The 16011-nt window shown below is 52.2% G+C and overlaps 1 protein-coding gene across 1 annotated transcript in view; it reads left to right on the plus strand.

The window, feature by feature from the left end:
• Nucleotides 1-1372: 1372 nt before the first annotated feature.
• The window catches only part of POLE (DNA polymerase epsilon, catalytic subunit), a 33301-nt gene continuing 18662 nt past the window's right edge, over nucleotides 1373-16011 (plus strand). The window contains exons 1-21 of the mRNA XM_059484958.1: nucleotides 1373-1606; nucleotides 2082-2162; nucleotides 2244-2288; nucleotides 2427-2519; nucleotides 3029-3183; nucleotides 6222-6363; nucleotides 6653-6733; nucleotides 6975-7082; nucleotides 7480-7590; nucleotides 7857-7942; nucleotides 8590-8709; nucleotides 9450-9582; nucleotides 10064-10177; nucleotides 10935-11147; nucleotides 11837-11944; nucleotides 12609-12737; nucleotides 13549-13651; nucleotides 13727-13873; nucleotides 14451-14596; nucleotides 15373-15521; nucleotides 15879-15971. Of these exons, the coding sequence (XP_059340941.1) occupies nucleotides 1376-1606; nucleotides 2082-2162; nucleotides 2244-2288; nucleotides 2427-2519; nucleotides 3029-3183; nucleotides 6222-6363; nucleotides 6653-6733; nucleotides 6975-7082; nucleotides 7480-7590; nucleotides 7857-7942; nucleotides 8590-8709; nucleotides 9450-9582; nucleotides 10064-10177; nucleotides 10935-11147; nucleotides 11837-11944; nucleotides 12609-12737; nucleotides 13549-13651; nucleotides 13727-13873; nucleotides 14451-14596; nucleotides 15373-15521; nucleotides 15879-15971 (2588 nt within the window). The 5' untranslated portion in view covers nucleotides 1373-1375. The remainder of the gene's footprint in view (nucleotides 1607-2081; nucleotides 2163-2243; nucleotides 2289-2426; nucleotides 2520-3028; nucleotides 3184-6221; nucleotides 6364-6652; nucleotides 6734-6974; nucleotides 7083-7479; nucleotides 7591-7856; nucleotides 7943-8589; nucleotides 8710-9449; nucleotides 9583-10063; nucleotides 10178-10934; nucleotides 11148-11836; nucleotides 11945-12608; nucleotides 12738-13548; nucleotides 13652-13726; nucleotides 13874-14450; nucleotides 14597-15372; nucleotides 15522-15878; nucleotides 15972-16011) is intronic.

Consider the following 16011-nt stretch of genomic DNA (forward strand, 5'->3'; position numbering starts at 1 on the left):
CACGGGGAGGAGTGTGGGGATGGGGCTGGGGTGTGGTGTGGGTCCTGTGCAAGGTGCTGATGACAGCAGCACCTTGTAGGTGTGTGCACCTTGATCTGTATGCCCGGTGCCTGTGAGTCCTGGGTGTCCTGTGTTTGCATCCATGTGTGTGTCTCTGGGACCTGTGTATTTCTTGAAGTCCAAAACTGGGCAAGAAAATAAAACTCTATAGTCAGAAGGCTACAGAGCAGGTATTTGCTTATTCAGCACTGGGAGCGAGGGGGATCTCTCTGCCGAAAACTCAGTCTTCTGTAGGCTTCAGTTACATTTTAGAAGTCCTTCCCTACAATGACACGATTACAACATATCATTACCATACTCACATTTGCATAAAGCTGTGTCGTGGTTTTACAAGAGTTTGTTGCTTCACCAACAAAGAACTTTGTCAGTTCTTCTGTGGTGGTCATCAGTCTTCTGGTGGTCTTTTGATGAAGATTTCTGTAGTCTTCACATTTGCACTTTCTACCTCTATCTTCAGCACATGCCTTGGTGCTTGTTTTACAGTCTAACTTGGTTTTAGCTAATTTCGCAGTTTGCAAGTTCCCTTAGAACTTGCTATCTGCTCTTGATGGCGTTTGTTAACTTACTTGCCCCATTGTCTTGCTTTTCTTCGCTATCCTGCTTGTTTTACCTGCACATCTTACAATATTACTTGTGGTTAACCTTTGTTAGATACCACTTAGGACTCACTCTGGGACCTGTGCATAGGTTCGCTGCTACCTGAATCCACAACGGGGAAAGCAGCAGCTACATCCTGGCTCTGGGCGGGACCCGGCTCCGGGGCTGCAGCAGCCGGGCAGGGGTTCCCCGCGGCCAGACCACGGCCCCGGCCCGGCCCGAGCCCGCAGCCCCGGCCCGGCCCCAGCCCGAGCCCGCGGCCCCGGCCCGAGCCCGCGGCCCCGGCCCGGCCCCAGCCCGAGCCCGCGGCCCCGGCCCGGCCCCAGCCCGAGCCCGCGGCCCCGGCCCCAGCCCCAGCCCCAGCCCCAGCCCGCGGCCCCGGCCCCGGCCCCGGCCCCGGCCCCAGCCCGCAGCCCCAGCCCGCGGCCCCGGCCCGGCCCCAGCCCGAGCCCGCGGCCCCGGCCCGGCCCCAGCCCGAGCCCGCGGCCCCGGCCGACTCGCCGCGGCGCAGGGGCTGGAGGGGGGGTGCCGGGGGCGGGACGAGGGGGGAGAGCTCCGCCTGTCATTGGTGGGATCCATCCGCGGGGGAGGCGGGGCCGCGTTCTGATTGGTGCTCTCGCTGCGGGGCGCGGTAAGGGAATTCGCTCTCGCGAGAATGTGGCGTAGCGCGGGAAATTTCTCCCGCGGCGCCGCTGAGGTGCGGCCCGGGCCGGCCGGGATGGGGCTGCGGGACGGCGCCGAGGCCGAGCCGGCGCGGCGGGGGCGGCGGCCAGGCGGGCCCCGGGAGCCGGCGGACGGCGCCGGGCCCGGCCGTGACGATGCTTCCGCGCTGTCTGCACTCAAGCGCCTGGAGCGGGCTCAGCGCACGGACCGGCTGGACGCGCTGTTCGGCTTCGAGCGGCCCGCCGAGCCCGGTGAGCGGACTGGCTGGCTCATCAACATGCACCCGGTACGGGCGGGCGCGGCGGGAGGCTAGCAGGCAACAGACGGGGCACGGGGTGTTCCGTGGGGAGACCCCCGATAGGGTCTGGGGAGGGGTTTCCCAGAGATACCTCAGCCGTGCCAGGGATGGGAGTCCCACCGAGTTATGGCCGGTAGGGCTGGGGTCCTTTGGGGAGACCCCCGATACAGCCGGGGTGGGGAGGGAGTGTCCCACGGAGAGACCACAGGTAGGGAGCGGGGGAGGGAGTCCTCTGGGGAGATCCATGGTAGGGCCAAGGAGGCGATTCCGACAGACAGACCCCAGCCGTACTCGGGGGAAAAGACCCAATGTCCCTGCTGGCCCTCCCATGTTTCCCTGGCACTACCGGGAGGGAAGTCCCGCACGGAGACTCCCGGTGAGCCCGGGGGGGAGAGTCCCGTGGGGGGGTCCCGGGGTAGTCTCATGGAGGGATCTTGCTGAGTCTTGGTGCTCTCATGGACAGACGGAGGTGCTGGACGAGGACCGGCAGTCAGTGAGCGCTGTGGACTACTACTTCATCCAGGAGGATGGGAACCGCTTCAAGGTGGGTACCGGGGGCGGGGACCAAGTGGATACAGTGTCCCAGGAGAGAACCTGTCACCATTGTCTGTCTGCTGCTTCCTAGGTGGCCCTACCCTACAAGCCCTACTTCTACATTGCTACCCGGAAGGTGAGGAGGGACAGGGCTGATCTCCCCAGGAAAGGAGACAGCATCTTGGGGAACTCAGGACCTCCTGGGCAGCCTGCTTTGGGATGCTCTCCTCCCAAGGACAGAGATGCACTACTCAACCCCAGGGTCTTTTGACAGGGCTGTGAGCGGGAAGTGTCCTCATTCCTCTCCAAGAAGTTCCAAGGAAAGATTGCAAAGCTGGAAACTGTCCCCAAAGAGGACTTGGACTTGGTCTGTATCCCTCTGTGGCTTTTTTTTTTTTTGGACCTTGCACCAGTCTAGTGATGTAGGAAGGCATGAGCAGGGAGTGAAAGCAGCATGCTTGACTTAAATCTCCTGATGCTGCGGCATCTCAGAAACGTGTTTTCTATGGCTAATTGCTTATTAGCAGTAATTACATTCCTCTCCTTGAACATATCAGTTATTTCAGACAGTGCGTTCAGGACATTAATTTCTAGAATTAAAGTGGTTGGAGGAAGGAGGATACTGCAGGAGGGGGATTTTTCCCTGGGTAAATCCCACTTGTGGGTGCCTGCACAAGCAGCAGGGCTGGCTGGGCTCTTGCTGTGCTACTCTTGTGCTCTTGACACACCCACGAGAATCTCTCCTCAGTGCTTTACTGTCCCACCCATCAGCATCTCCTTTTTGCCCAATCCTTCCACCTGCATCAGTCTTGTTGGCCTTCCACCCTTCTCTCTTGGTACCTATCCCTGAGCTGCTGTTCTCTTGCTGCTTTGCAGCCAAACCACTTGGTAGGCCTGAAGAGGAACTACATCAAGCTGTCCTTCAACACTGTGGAGGACTTGTTGAAGGTGCGGAAGGAAATCTCTCCTGCCGTGAGGAAAAACAGGGAGCAGGACCAGGCGAGTGACATCTACACAACCATGCTGTCGAGGTGGGATCTCCCCCCAGGGGATTCAGTCAGTCTCTCGTGTTAATAATTCACAGAACTGTGGAGTAATTTGGGTTGGAAGGGACCTCTAAAGGCAGTCTAGTCCAACCCACATGCAATGAGCAGGGACACCTTCCTCTAGACCAGGCTGCCAGTGCTGGGACAGCACTTCTACAGAATCACAGACTGGTTTGGGTTGGAAGGGATCTTAAAGATAATCTCATCCACCCTCCTGTCAAGGGCAGGGACACCTTCCACTAGACCAGATTGCTCCAAACCCTGTCCAGCCTGGCCTAGGTCACTTCCAGGCATGGGGCAGCCACAGCTGCTCTGGGCAATTTGTGCCAGTGCCTCATCACCCTCTTAATAATTAGACCCTCTTGAGTATTTCCCAACTCTCTTCAGAGTTGTTATCTTGCCTAGATGTGACTCCTGCTATGCCTTTTGACCACCCATCTTCGGGGTGGTTCTTCCAGCTCTGTGCTGCACATTAAGAGGCCCCAGAGCTGATGGGGTGGGGTTTAGTGGTATATCTGGTTGCCTGTTGTATAGTTTGCCTGTTCCCTGTGAAAGGGTACAGAGAGGCAATGGGCAACCTTACTTCTAATTGTGACCAAGACAGAAATAATCCAACATTTTCTATTTCTCTCCTGTCCCTGACTCCTGTTGCCAGTGTCACCAGTGCCAGTGGGTGTCCTTGGCAGACTGACACCAGGGGAGGGACTATGCTAGATCTGTGGCTTACGAGAAGAGATGGGCTGGTGGGAGATGTGGTGCTTGAAGGCCGTTTGGGGCACAGTGATCATGAAATTACAGAGTTCTCAATATTTGGTGAAATAAGGAGGAACATCAATAAAATTTTCACAGTGGACTTCTGGAGTGCCGACTTTGGCCTATTTAGGAGACTTATTCAGAGAGTTCCTTGGGAAGCAAGAGGAGTCCAGGAGGGGTGGGTGTGCCTCAAAATAGAGATCTTGAGGGCATAGAACAGACTGTCCCTGTGCCCTGAAAGATGAGTCGACAAGGCAAACATTCAGCCTGGATGGGCAAGGAGGTTTTGAAGGAACTTAGAAATAAAAAGAGCACGTATCATCTGTGGAAGAAGTGTCTGGTATCTCAGGAAATATTTATGAGGCTTGCTAAGGCATGTAGGAAAAGATTAGCAAGGCCAAAGCTCAGTTATAACTTAATTGGGCAACTTTTGTGAAGGATAATAAAAAATGTTTTTACAAATATATTAATGGCAAAAGGAAGGGTAAGACCAACCTTGGCTCTCTACTAGATGTGGGAGGGAATTTAGTCTCTGCCAATGGGGAGAAGGCAAAGGTCTTTAAAGCCTTCTTTGTCGCAGTCTTTAGTGAGAAGATGGCTTGTCCTCAGGACAGCTGTGCTCTGGCCTGGTAGATGGTGCCAGGGAGCAGAATGATCCCCCTGTTATCCAGGAGGAGGCTGTCAGAGAACTGCTGAGCCACTTGGATGTTCATAAATCTATGGGCCCAGATGGGATCCACCCCAGGGTGATGAGAAGCTGGCAGAAGAGCTTGCCAATCTGCTCTCCATCATTTGCCAGCAGTCCTGGCTCACTGGTGAGGTTCCAGATGACTGGAAACTGCCCAGTGTGACACCCATTCACAACAAGGGTGGGAAGGAGGATCCTGGTGATTCTAGGCCAGTCAGTGTAACCTTGGTACCTGGTAAGGTAATGGAACAGTTTAGACTGAGTGTCATCACCCAGCACTTAGAGGATGGCCAGGCCATGAGACCCAGCCAGCAGGGGTTTAGGAGGGTTGGGTCATGTTTGGCCAACCTGGTCTCCTTTTATGTTTGGCCAACCTGGTCTCCTTTTATGGTCTCCAGGTGACCCCCCTGGTGGGTGAGGGAAAGGCTGTGGATGTGTCTGTTTGGGCTCCAGCCAGGCCTTTGGCACTGTCTCCCACAGCACACTCCTGGAAAAGCTGCAGCCCAGGGCTGGGACAGGAGCACTCTGTGCTGGGCTCAGACCTGGCTGGATGGCCCAGAGAGTGGTGGTGAGCAGTGCTGCATCCAGCTGGCAGCCAGGCACCAGGGGTGTCCCCAGGGCTCTGAGCTGGGGCCAGCTCTGTTCAATCTTTTTATTGACCACATGGATGAAGGGATTGAGTCTTTCATTAGTAAATCTGCAGATGTCACTAAGCCGGGAGCATGTGTCCATCTCTTGGAAGGCAGGAGGGCTCTGCAGGGAGACCTGGAATGGTTGGAGGGATGGGCAGAGTCCAATAAGATGAAGTTTAATGAGTCCAAGTGCCCAGTCCTGCATTTTGGCCACAATAACCCCTGCAGCGTTCCAGGCTGGGGACAGAGTGGCTGGACAGGGCCCAGGCACAAAGGGCCCTGGGGGTGCTGGTGACAGCCGGCTGAACGCGAGCCAGCAGAGTGCCCTGGGGGCCGAGAAGGCCAAAGGCTCTGGCCTGTGTCAGGAATGGTGTCAGGACCAGGGAGCTCATTCTGCCCCTGCCCTGGGCACTGCTGAGGCTGCACCTCGAGTGCTGTGCCCAGTGCTGGGCCCTCAGCTTGGGAAGGACGTGGAGATGCTGGAGCGCATCCAGAGGAGGCAACGAGGCTGGAGAGGGGCTGGGAACACAAACCCTGTGAGGAACAACTGAGGGAGCTGGGATTGTTTAGCCTGGAGAAAAGGAGACACAGGTGACCTTATCACTCTCTACAGCTCCCTGAAAGGTGGCTGTAGTCAGGTGGGGTTGGTCTCTTTCTCTAGGCAACAACTGACAGAATAAGAGGACACAGTCTCAAGCGAAATTTAGGTTGGATGTTAGGAAAAGGTTTTTTACTGGAAGAGTGATAAAGTACTATAATAATCTGCCCAGGGAGGTGGTGGAGTCTCCATCTCTGCATGTGTTTAAAAAAAGATTGGATGTGACACTCAGTGCCAGGGTTTAGTTGAAGTGTTAGGGCTGGGTTTGACTCGATGATCTTAAAGGTCTCTTCCAACCCAGTGATTCTGTGTGACACATGGATAAGGCAGCTGCTCCCCTCTGCTCTTGCAGTGCTCTGAGTGGGGGCAGTCTAAGCACAGATGAGGAGGGAGCCTCAAAAAAAGTTGCCAACCAGATGGACAACATCGTGGATATGCGGGAGTATGATGTGCCTTACCACGTTCGCCTTTCCATTGATCTGAAGATCCATGTGGTGAGCTTTGCTTTCCCAGTCACACTCCTAAAGCATAGAAAAGTTTTTTCTCTTCAAACCTTTACAAAAGTATTGATGACAATGAGTTCTTGTCTGGAGCTCAGTTCTGTTCTCCTGGGCTTCATATTTAATGGCATGCAGAAAAGCTACCTGATTAATGCGTGGCAGTAGTTCAAACTTTTCTTCTGGGCTGCCTGTGATTGCCACAGTTCCATCCCCAGCAGCTGGATGGAGTGACATGGGGATGTAGCCCTGCCATAAGGCACTACCCAGCCTCATCTCTCCACAGGCTCACTGGTACAACGTGCGATACCGGGGCAGCACCTACCCACCCGAAATCACCCGCCGAGATGACCTTGTGGAGCGGCCGGTGAGCACTGGGCAGCTGTTCTTTGTGCAGATGTTCTGCCCCAACAGTCTGATGTGCTGCCAGTGTAAAACCATGGCGGCAGGGGAAACACTGGGCTTGGGTAGTCTTTTTTGGGTTTATAAAGCACTAAAACGATAAACAGGGATGTTCTGGTTCACTTACTGTACCAACACTGGGTTTTATGGGAAACACCCTTTCAGTCAGCTCTGAAATATTTTCTAATGGATTTGGTCCTACCCAGGATCCTGTTGTTCTTGCCTTTGATATTGAAACAACTAAACTCCCTTTGAAGTTTCCTGATGCAGACACAGACCAGATCATGATGATCTCCTACATGATTGATGGGCAGGTAAGGATACTCGGGTGGTTTCCTTCAGGCTTGGGCAGCAAAGCCAGGAAGCAGCCCAGCATTAACCTCTAATCCTGCTGTCTCCAGGCTTGCCATGCTGCCAGCTGCATGATGTGTGCCTGTGGGGGTGACATTGATGTCTGGGTGATGTTTCATGGAACCCAGCCCAGGTTGTTGGTGCTTCTCTGCAGGACAGAGACAACACTGGTGTTCTGTGTTGTCTCTCCATGGCCTCCTTTCTGATGGTCAATGACGCTTCAATGGATGACTCCCAAAATGTTGTTCCCCCTTGACAGAAGCTCTGGCTTTCAAGAGAAAAGCATCCCATTGTTTGGGCAGCATTTTTGAGTTGTCTGTGACTTCAGTCCTCCTGACTGCCTCCTTGTCACCTTCTCAGGGCTACCTGATCACAAACAGGGAGATTGTCTCAGAGAACATTGAAGACTTTGAGTTTACTCCCAAGCCGGAGTACGAGGGTCCATTTTGTGTCTTTAACGAACCAGATGAGGTAAGTCTGTTCTGTTCTGCAGAGTTTTACCTGCCTGGAGCTTTTCTTGGCCAGAGGGCTCATTCCCTGGCAGATTGCCTCCCTGGGGAACCCAGTAAGTCCAGCAGGGCTGTTTGTGCTTTTGTTTCGTGGGAGTAAGGGTGAGAGATCAGTTTTGGGCTAGGTGCAGAGGAAAGAGGAAGTGTGGAACAAACTGTGGTATCCACCACCTCCCTGTAGAGGAGATGAAGTTCCTTAAATTACACATCTTTTCCGTTTCATCTCAGGCTCATTTAATCCGGAGGTGGTTTGAACATGTCCAGGAGACCAAACCCACCATCATTGTCACATACAATGGAGACTTCTTTGACTGGTAAGATCAGGGATGATGACTAAACTGGCAAGGTGTCACCTGAGCTAGAGGGCAAGGTCAGGTTCCATACTCAACATCCTTCTATAGCTCAGACAGTGTGGGGAGGTCATGTGGCCAGATATGGGGCAGCCATGTCCTGCACCTCACCAAATCCTGTGGTCATTGGCTTGGCAGGAGGACTTTCTGAAGAGTCCCATCCACTTGCCTGAGCTACTTTTAAACCCTTGGCAATGTGGGAATGTCAGCATATGAATGAATTCAGTCATGGGAGAGCAGGGAGTGGGTCAAAAGAGACCTGGAGGATATTGGAAGAAGTGTTCAGATGAGCCTGGGGAAGCAGGAGGAGAGGGACTACAGACCTCTGCCTTCAGATGCAGGATACAAGCAAGCAGGTTTGCCTCTTGAACCACAAAATGGTTTGGGTTGGAAGAGACTTTAAAAATCATCTTGTTCCAACCTCACTGCCATGGCCAGGCACACCTTCCACTAGACCAGGTTGTTTCAAGTCCTGCCTGGAAGTCTATAAACAGATAAATCACAAGGAAAAATAATTTGGTAGTTTGTAACAAAGTGATTATGGAACCGTTGTTAGAGATGCAGGAAAATGGCTGTTCTGCTCCTTCTCTTCATGCTGCCTCTTTCCTCAGGCCCTTTGTGGAAGCAAGAGCAGCAGCTCATGGAATTAATATGTATCAGGAAATTGGGTTTCAGAAGGACAGCCAGGGAGAGTACAAAGCATCCCAGTGCATCCACATGGACTGTCTGAGGTACTGAATGCAGCCCCTCTACACAAAGCTGTGTCTTTTTCTCTTCAGTTCGGATAAAATACCTGTGGTTGTATTTGAATAGTGTTCTCATGTTCTGTCTGTTGGAAGCTTTGTGTGTCACCTTCTTCAGCTGTGTAATAATGCATTCCTGTGTTGTCTTTTTCCCCTTGGTGTGCTGCATTCCAAAGGAGCTGCCAGGTCTTCCCCTGAAGGGTTCCCAGACTGCTCTTGCCCTGTAGCCTTGGGTGTTTGATTGCTGAGTTGGGAGGAGAGAGAAAGGGAGAGGGAGTGGGTTAAGTTTGGCCATTGGAGCAGGGAAAGGGACTGTAGCCTCACCTACCAGCCTCCTGACATAGTGGGAAGAGGAAAGGAGACATGGGAGAGACAGAACTGTAGCGTTTTATGTTGGTTTTCCCCCCTGGAGAGTCTGGGCTCTGGAGCACAGCTGGATGTTCTTGCAGGTGGGGTCTTCTTCAGCGGTGAAACTTTTATCTTAAAGCCACTGAGGGAGCTGGAAGGTGGAAATTATGAGCAGTGGTGGGGAGATGGACACTGGGGGCTGTTCTGGTTGGGCTAGCTAAAGTTGGACAGCCTTGTCCAACTGCATCCACTCTTCTTGGATGCTGGGCTGTCCTTGGTGAGAGACATGGTAGTCGAGGTCCCCTTCACAATCTTGACCCTGTTTTGAAGGTCAGGCCTGGTTTCTCTGCACAAACTGATATTTTCCTGATTCTGTCCAGGTGGGTGAAGAGAGACAGTTACCTCCCAGTGGGAAGTCACAACCTGAAAGCAGCAGCTAAAGCAAAACTGGGTTATGATCCAGTGGAGCTGGACCCTGAGGAGATGTGCCGGATGGCCATGGAGGAGCCTCAGGTATTCTCTCCTTGTGCTCTATGGGAAAACAAGCTGCACTGTGACTGAGTCTATAAGTTAGAGTGGATTTTGAGAAATTAACTGAATCTGTCTCCCCAGATTTCCCATGCCTTAGAGCTCACAGGGAGAAGGAACAGGATTCCCCTGAAGTGATTCTGGCCCTGGCATTGCACTGTGCATTCTCTGTATTTATTTACATTAGTGTGGGGTGAAAAGCATCAGTGAAATCAGAAACACCATGAGGAACTGAGACCTGCTGGAGGAATAGGAGAGGGTTAGTGCTCCAGGTGTCATGGCAGGAGGTTCTGCTGAGCCCTGTAGCAGCTTCCTGAGACCCATAGAGTCCCAAAGGGTATGGAGAAATACGCCTTTTCATTCTTGCTAATAGGAGAATGTCCAGCAGGAAGCAATGAAAGATCATTGTCATTGAACCACTCTCACATGGGATTGGGATTCATTTGCTTCTCTTGTTCCTTGACAGACCCTGGCCACCTACTCAGTGTCTGATGCCGTTGCTACTTACTACATGTACATGAAGTACGTGCATCCCTTCATTTTTGCCTTGTGTACCATCATTCCCATGGAGCCTGATGAGGTGAGTGCTTTCCCAAAATTATCTCTTTTCTGGGTGAAGTACCATGATTCCCACTCTGCAGGGATGCTCTGGCCACAGCTCTGATTCCCACTGCTTAGATACTCTGCGTGTGTGGCAGGGAGGAAGGGAGGGTGGATTTAGAGGCTGCTTCTTTCTCCTACAGCCGTAGGGTGTTTGGAGACAGGTTCCTATAAGAAGACACCTGACATTCGGCAGTGCAGGGCTGGAGCTAGAAAGCCAGAAAGAATGGCTGATGCTCCATACTCAGCCAAGTTCACTTGTCAGTGAACTTGTTCAACTTGGCTGTTGTCAGCTGCAAGGAGGATGATGAAGGAAGCTGTCAAGCATGTAGAAGATGTCAGTCTGTTCCCACCTGGTTGAGCTGACAAAGGCACTTGATGGAGTGGTGCTGTAGATGTGTCACCAGCTGAAGCTGTCCAGCTTGTTGTGTGACAGTCCAGTCTTGCCAGTGCTGGGACAGCACTTCTACAGAATCACAGACTGTTTGGGTTGGAAGGGATCTTAAAGATAATCTCATCCACCCTCCTGTCAAGGGCAGGGACACCTTCCACTAGGTCAGATTGCTCCAAACCCTGTCCAGCCTGGCCTTGGACACTTCCAGGCATGGGGCAGCCACAGTTCTCTGGGAAACCTGTGCCAGTCCAGTGCCTCACCACACTCACAGGGAAGCAGTTCCTCCTGATATTTGAATCTACTGTTTTTGAATTTGAATCCAGATTTGGTTTCTCATGTGCAGGTGTTAAGAAAAGGATCTGGGACACTGTGCGAGGCACTGCTGATGGTTCAGGCCTATCATGCCAACATCATCTTCCCCAACAAGCAGGAGCAGGAATTCAACAAGCTTACAGAAGATGGACATGTGCTGGACTCAGAGACCTATGTGGGAGGCCATGTGGAAGCACTGGAATCGGGGGTGTTCCGCAGTGACATTCCCTGCCGCTTCAAAATGGTAACGGGCCAGCAGCCAGCCCCTGGCCTCATGGAGGGATAGCATTTCCACTGGTGTTGGCATCTCCAGTGTATCCCTGCTGGGCTTCCAGGGCAGCATCTAGAATCACAGAAATCAGTAAGGTTGGAAAAGCCTTTTAATGCTGCCAAGTCCAGCTGTTAACCCAACACTGCCAAGGCCACCACTGTCCCCAAGTGCCACATCTGCATGTCTTCTGAGCACTTTCAGGGATAGTGATTTTGCCACTGACGTCAACAGCCCATTCCAATGCTTGGCAACCTCCAGGAGACCCTTGCCACCTGAAGCTGGGCTGGGATGGGGTGGGAGGAGATCTATAAGTGGCCATCTGTGCTTCAGTGGGAGAGCAAGCAATCTAGTGCTTGTTGACAGCAGGGGATGGTAGTGAAGTAGGGTTTGGGGTTTGTTTTTCAGCCAGTGTTTCTTGGAGGTTAGGCCTCTGTCACTTGGGGTCCTGTCCTCTCTTAAACTGAACTGAATGCTTTTGAACCCTTTCTGAGGGCTTTTTACCTGTTTCTGCTACCTTTATCAACTCCCCCAGTGCCTCAACACATCCCTTACAGCTTAGAGGTCCACAAGCAAAGCAGGGACAGGGATATGGGGCAGAAGCTGCTGGCCTGCAGCCAGGGACAGTTGCCTACAGCCTCACTGCCATCTCCATGTCCCTGTAGAATCCTGCTGCCTTTGACTTCCTGGTGCAGCATGTGGAGAAGACTTTGCAGCATGCCATTGAGGAGGAGGAGGGTATTCCCTTGGATCAGGTCACCAACTTCCAGGAGGTACAGCACCCGCAGCATGGCTGAGTTGGGCAGGAAACTGGGACTGCAGCTCTAAAATGCTTGTTTGGGTTTGGTTTATGTTCTACAAAGAAAGACCTAAGAAGACCATCTACCGGCTGAGTCCTGCATCCCAGCCTGGAGATCAGGGTCTCTGCCCTATCTGAAGAATGCAGCTCCTGCTTTTGCCTTCATGGGTTCAACCAGGAGCAAAGCTCTGAGAGAGCTGGGAAGGAATTTAGAGACAAGGCAGACCCCCTCAGATATCCTAAATGCTCTTGTTCCCTACTTCTTACCAGCTACAAAAGTGCAGGTTGCCTCTCTCCAAATCCAAGTCTGGAGTTTCTTGGAGGGCAGCACTAGACTGGGGACCTCTGGTCTTTTGCTGTTGTCTCCATTAACCCATTTGCACTGAAAAGGTCCTCGATCAAGTCATATTTAGGAAGCAGCTGCTCCCACTTCCCAGGTATCCCTATGGAATAGCTTATTCTGGATATCGAAATCAAAACCTAAAGCAGTGTCGAGGAGACCCTGCTCTGCTCCTTTGGTCCTTTAGATCCATCCCCAGAGCCTGTGGCGAATGAGACTGTGAAAAACCAAATGCAAAAAGTATTTGATTCATTAACTCCTTCCTGCCCTAGTTTCAGTTCTCTTTACCTCACCACAGGTTTGTGATGAAATCAAGGCTAAGTTGAATTCCCTGAAGGATGTTCCCAACAGAATTGAGTGTCCTCTTATCTATCATCTGGATGTGGGGGCCATGTACCCCAACATCATTCTGACCAACAGGTTGCAGGTGGGTAACATGAGTCTTGTCTCTCCTAATCTGATTTCCAGATGACCTTGATGGTCCCTCTGGATCCCCTTAAAAGCAGGGGCTGAACTTTCTGCGCAGGGTAGGGGAAGCAGATGAGGCTGGGTATGAAATTTGGTCAAGCTGCCATGGAATTGTAGAATCACGGAATTATTTTGGTTTGAAAAACCCTCTAAGACCATTGAGTCCAACCACTCTGCCAGCATTGCCAAAGCCACCACTAACCCATGTCCCCAAGTGGCACATTCACATGGCTTTTAAATACTTTCAGGAGAATGCCACTCTGAGCAGCCTGTGCCACTGTCTGGTCACCCTTTTAGTGAAGGATTTTTCCCTAATATCCAACCTAAACATCTTCTGGCACAACTTAAGGCTGTTTCCTCACTTGTTCCCTGGGAGCAGAGCCTGATGCCCACCTGGCTCCACCCTCCTGTCAGGGAGTTGTAGGAGCAAGAATGTCCTCCCTGAGCCTACTTTTCTCCAGGCTGAGCCCTCAGCTTCCTCATCTGCTCCTCACCAGACTTGTGCTCACCCCCTTCCCTGGCTCTGTTGTCCTTCTCTGGGTGGCTCGGTCTTGAGAGACTCAGCTGCAGCTTTAGCTAGAACTCTTCCCAGAAACCTAGCTGTTGTTTTGAGGAGCTTGTGCTCCTGAAAGGCTCTGGAAAGGGGATCTCACTGAGTACTATCTCTGATGTTCACACCTGTCCTCTCCTGCCACTCAGCACCTGTTCTGGCATGAGTTGTGGTTTGGGGACTTGTCCCCTCTAACACCTCTGTGTCTTACTGCATCCAGCCCTCTGCCATGGTGGATGAGGCCACATGTGCTGCCTGTGACTTCAACAAGCCAGGTGCCAACTGTCAGCGCCGGATGACGTGGCAGTGGAGAGGAGAGTTCAGTAAGTACAGCCTACAGAGAAGGAGCCAAATTCCTGCTTCTCCTCCAAGAGACTGATCACTGCCCTCCTCTGCAGTGCCTGCCAGCCGCAGTGAGTACCACCGCATCCAGCAGCAGCTGGAGTCAGAGAAGTTCCCTCCCTTGTTCCCTGATGGACCACCCCGTGCCTTCCACGAGCTTTCTCAGGAAGAACAAGCCAAATATGAGAAAAAGCGCCTAGCAGGTAAAAAAATCAAGGTGATGATCCTGGCAGTGTTTTACACCGTGGACCATGAGCGGTATTCAGCAGTAGTGACCCCTCCTAGGCTGTGGGGTGAAGTCAGGCTGGTCTCAGAACTTCTCCAGGATCCCAACAGACTCATGCATGCTTCCTACAGAGCCAGGCACTGATACCTCTGTCAGTGTTTCCCTTTCTCTTGGAGAGCCATAGATTTTAGCTGAAATATGAATGGCTCCATTTTTTTGTCAGGCTGCTAAATAAAGCCAGTTAATAAAAGAGAAACATCACATTATCCTATCACCTGGAGGGAAGCTGTCCAGCAGAACCACCCAACTGGCTGGGGGCAGAGCCTGGGTTTATAGCTGGGCCATATGATTAGTTTGTTTTCCCCCTGGCCCTCCACCTCCATAAAGAGGTGCTGCATCTTTCCTTACTGGGGTCTTCCTCTCCCTTTGCAGTAGGGCTGTCCCCCACTCACACATGCCTTATGCTTAGCTGCCTCCCTATCCCTACTCTGTTCATCCCTCTGTAGCAGGGCAGCCATCCCTGACAACCTCCCTCTGCCTCCTGCCTTGACCAGATTACTGCCGCAAAGCGTACAAGAAGATCCATGTCACCAAGGTGGAGGAGCGAGTCACCACCATCTGCCAACGAGAAAACTCTTTCTATGTGGACACCGTGCGAGCGTTCCGGGACCGCCGATATGAGTTCAAGGGGCTGCACAAGGTACCGAGCTTGGGTGCTGCTCAAATTGTCTTGCCAAGCCTGGGGACCTCTTGTGCCTTGCTGAAAACCTCAAAGGATTACTCTCTTGGCTTCCCACTGATAGAGGGCAGGGTTGTATTGATTATTGGAAAGAAAATCTTCCCTGTGAGGGAGATAAGGTGCTGGCACAGGTTGACCAGAGAAGCTGTGGCTGGCCCATCCCTCCAAGTGTCCAAAGCCAGTTGGGTTAGATGGGACTTACAGCAACCTAGTCTAGTAAAAAGGTGTTCCTGCCCAAGGCAGGGAGTGGGATGAGATGAGCTTTAAGGTGCCTTCCACCCAAACTATTCTAGGAGGCCCAGGGGCTCTATGTCTGGCAGAGTTAATTAAAGAGCCTGTTGCTTTGCAGTTCCTCCCTGCTGCCTCTTTTGCCATGATTCCCAGGGCTGACAGAGAGGCTTTTCCTACACTGGTGGTTCTGCTGTTATCCGGGTGTGATGGATTCCATCAGGCAGTGTATTGAGTTCTTCCCTGCACACATATGGTGCAGCACAGCTGGTGCTGCTTGAATTCAGATCAATGATGGGAGCTGCAAGTCTCATCTGACAACTGACAAAGTGCCTCTGGCCAACCCCTCCTGTGCTGCAAAATAAAATGGGATGTTTGACTCATGATGCTGATCTTTGGCAAAGATATTCCTGTGGAGCTGCAATGCTCTGCTGGGACTGAGTGGAAACCAGTTGGGTGCCACCAGCAGTGATATGTGGAATTGTCCTGACTCTGCCTTTGGCATGCAGGTGTGGAAGAAGAAGCTGTCTGCAGCAGTGGAGACCGGAGATGCCTCTGAAGTGAAACGCTGCAAGAACATGGAGATCCTCTATGACTCCCTTCAGCTGGCCCACAAGTGCATCCTCAACTCCTTCTATGGATACGTCATGCGGAAAGGGTAAGTCTCCCCTGAGCCATCCAGGATCCTCTAGAGAGGACCCTTGGAAACCAGGATTGTCCTGCTGAGGTAGTCACTTCCTGAAGCACCAAGATGAGAGTAAGTCCTGCCTGTAACACTCTTCTCTTGCTTCTACCCACTACTCCTCATCCTGGAGACTCTTACCAGACATTAAATGATGGAAATCTTGTCAGTAAGTGGGTTCTCAGCTTTTCTGGAGCATGATAAGTAGAGAATTTAATAGGAGAACAATGTTGTGTTTCTTGCCCTTCTTCCCCTAGAGATCCTCCTGCCCCTCCATAGCTGGGTTTTGGAGGGGATATGTCATTGTTTTAACTGTGACTCCTCTGCTCACAGAGCTCGCTGGTACTCCATGGAAATGGCTGGCATTGTCTGCTTCACAGGGGCAAATATCATCACCCAGGCCAGAGAGCTGATCGAGCAGATTGGGTAAGTGTGTGCTGAGCTGAAGAAGGTCCACCTGCAGCTA

Source organism: Ammospiza nelsoni, chromosome 18 (genome assembly GCF_027579445.1).
Source record: "Ammospiza nelsoni isolate bAmmNel1 chromosome 18, bAmmNel1.pri, whole genome shotgun sequence".
Lineage (NCBI taxonomy): Eukaryota > Metazoa > Chordata > Aves > Passeriformes > Passerellidae > Ammospiza > Ammospiza nelsoni.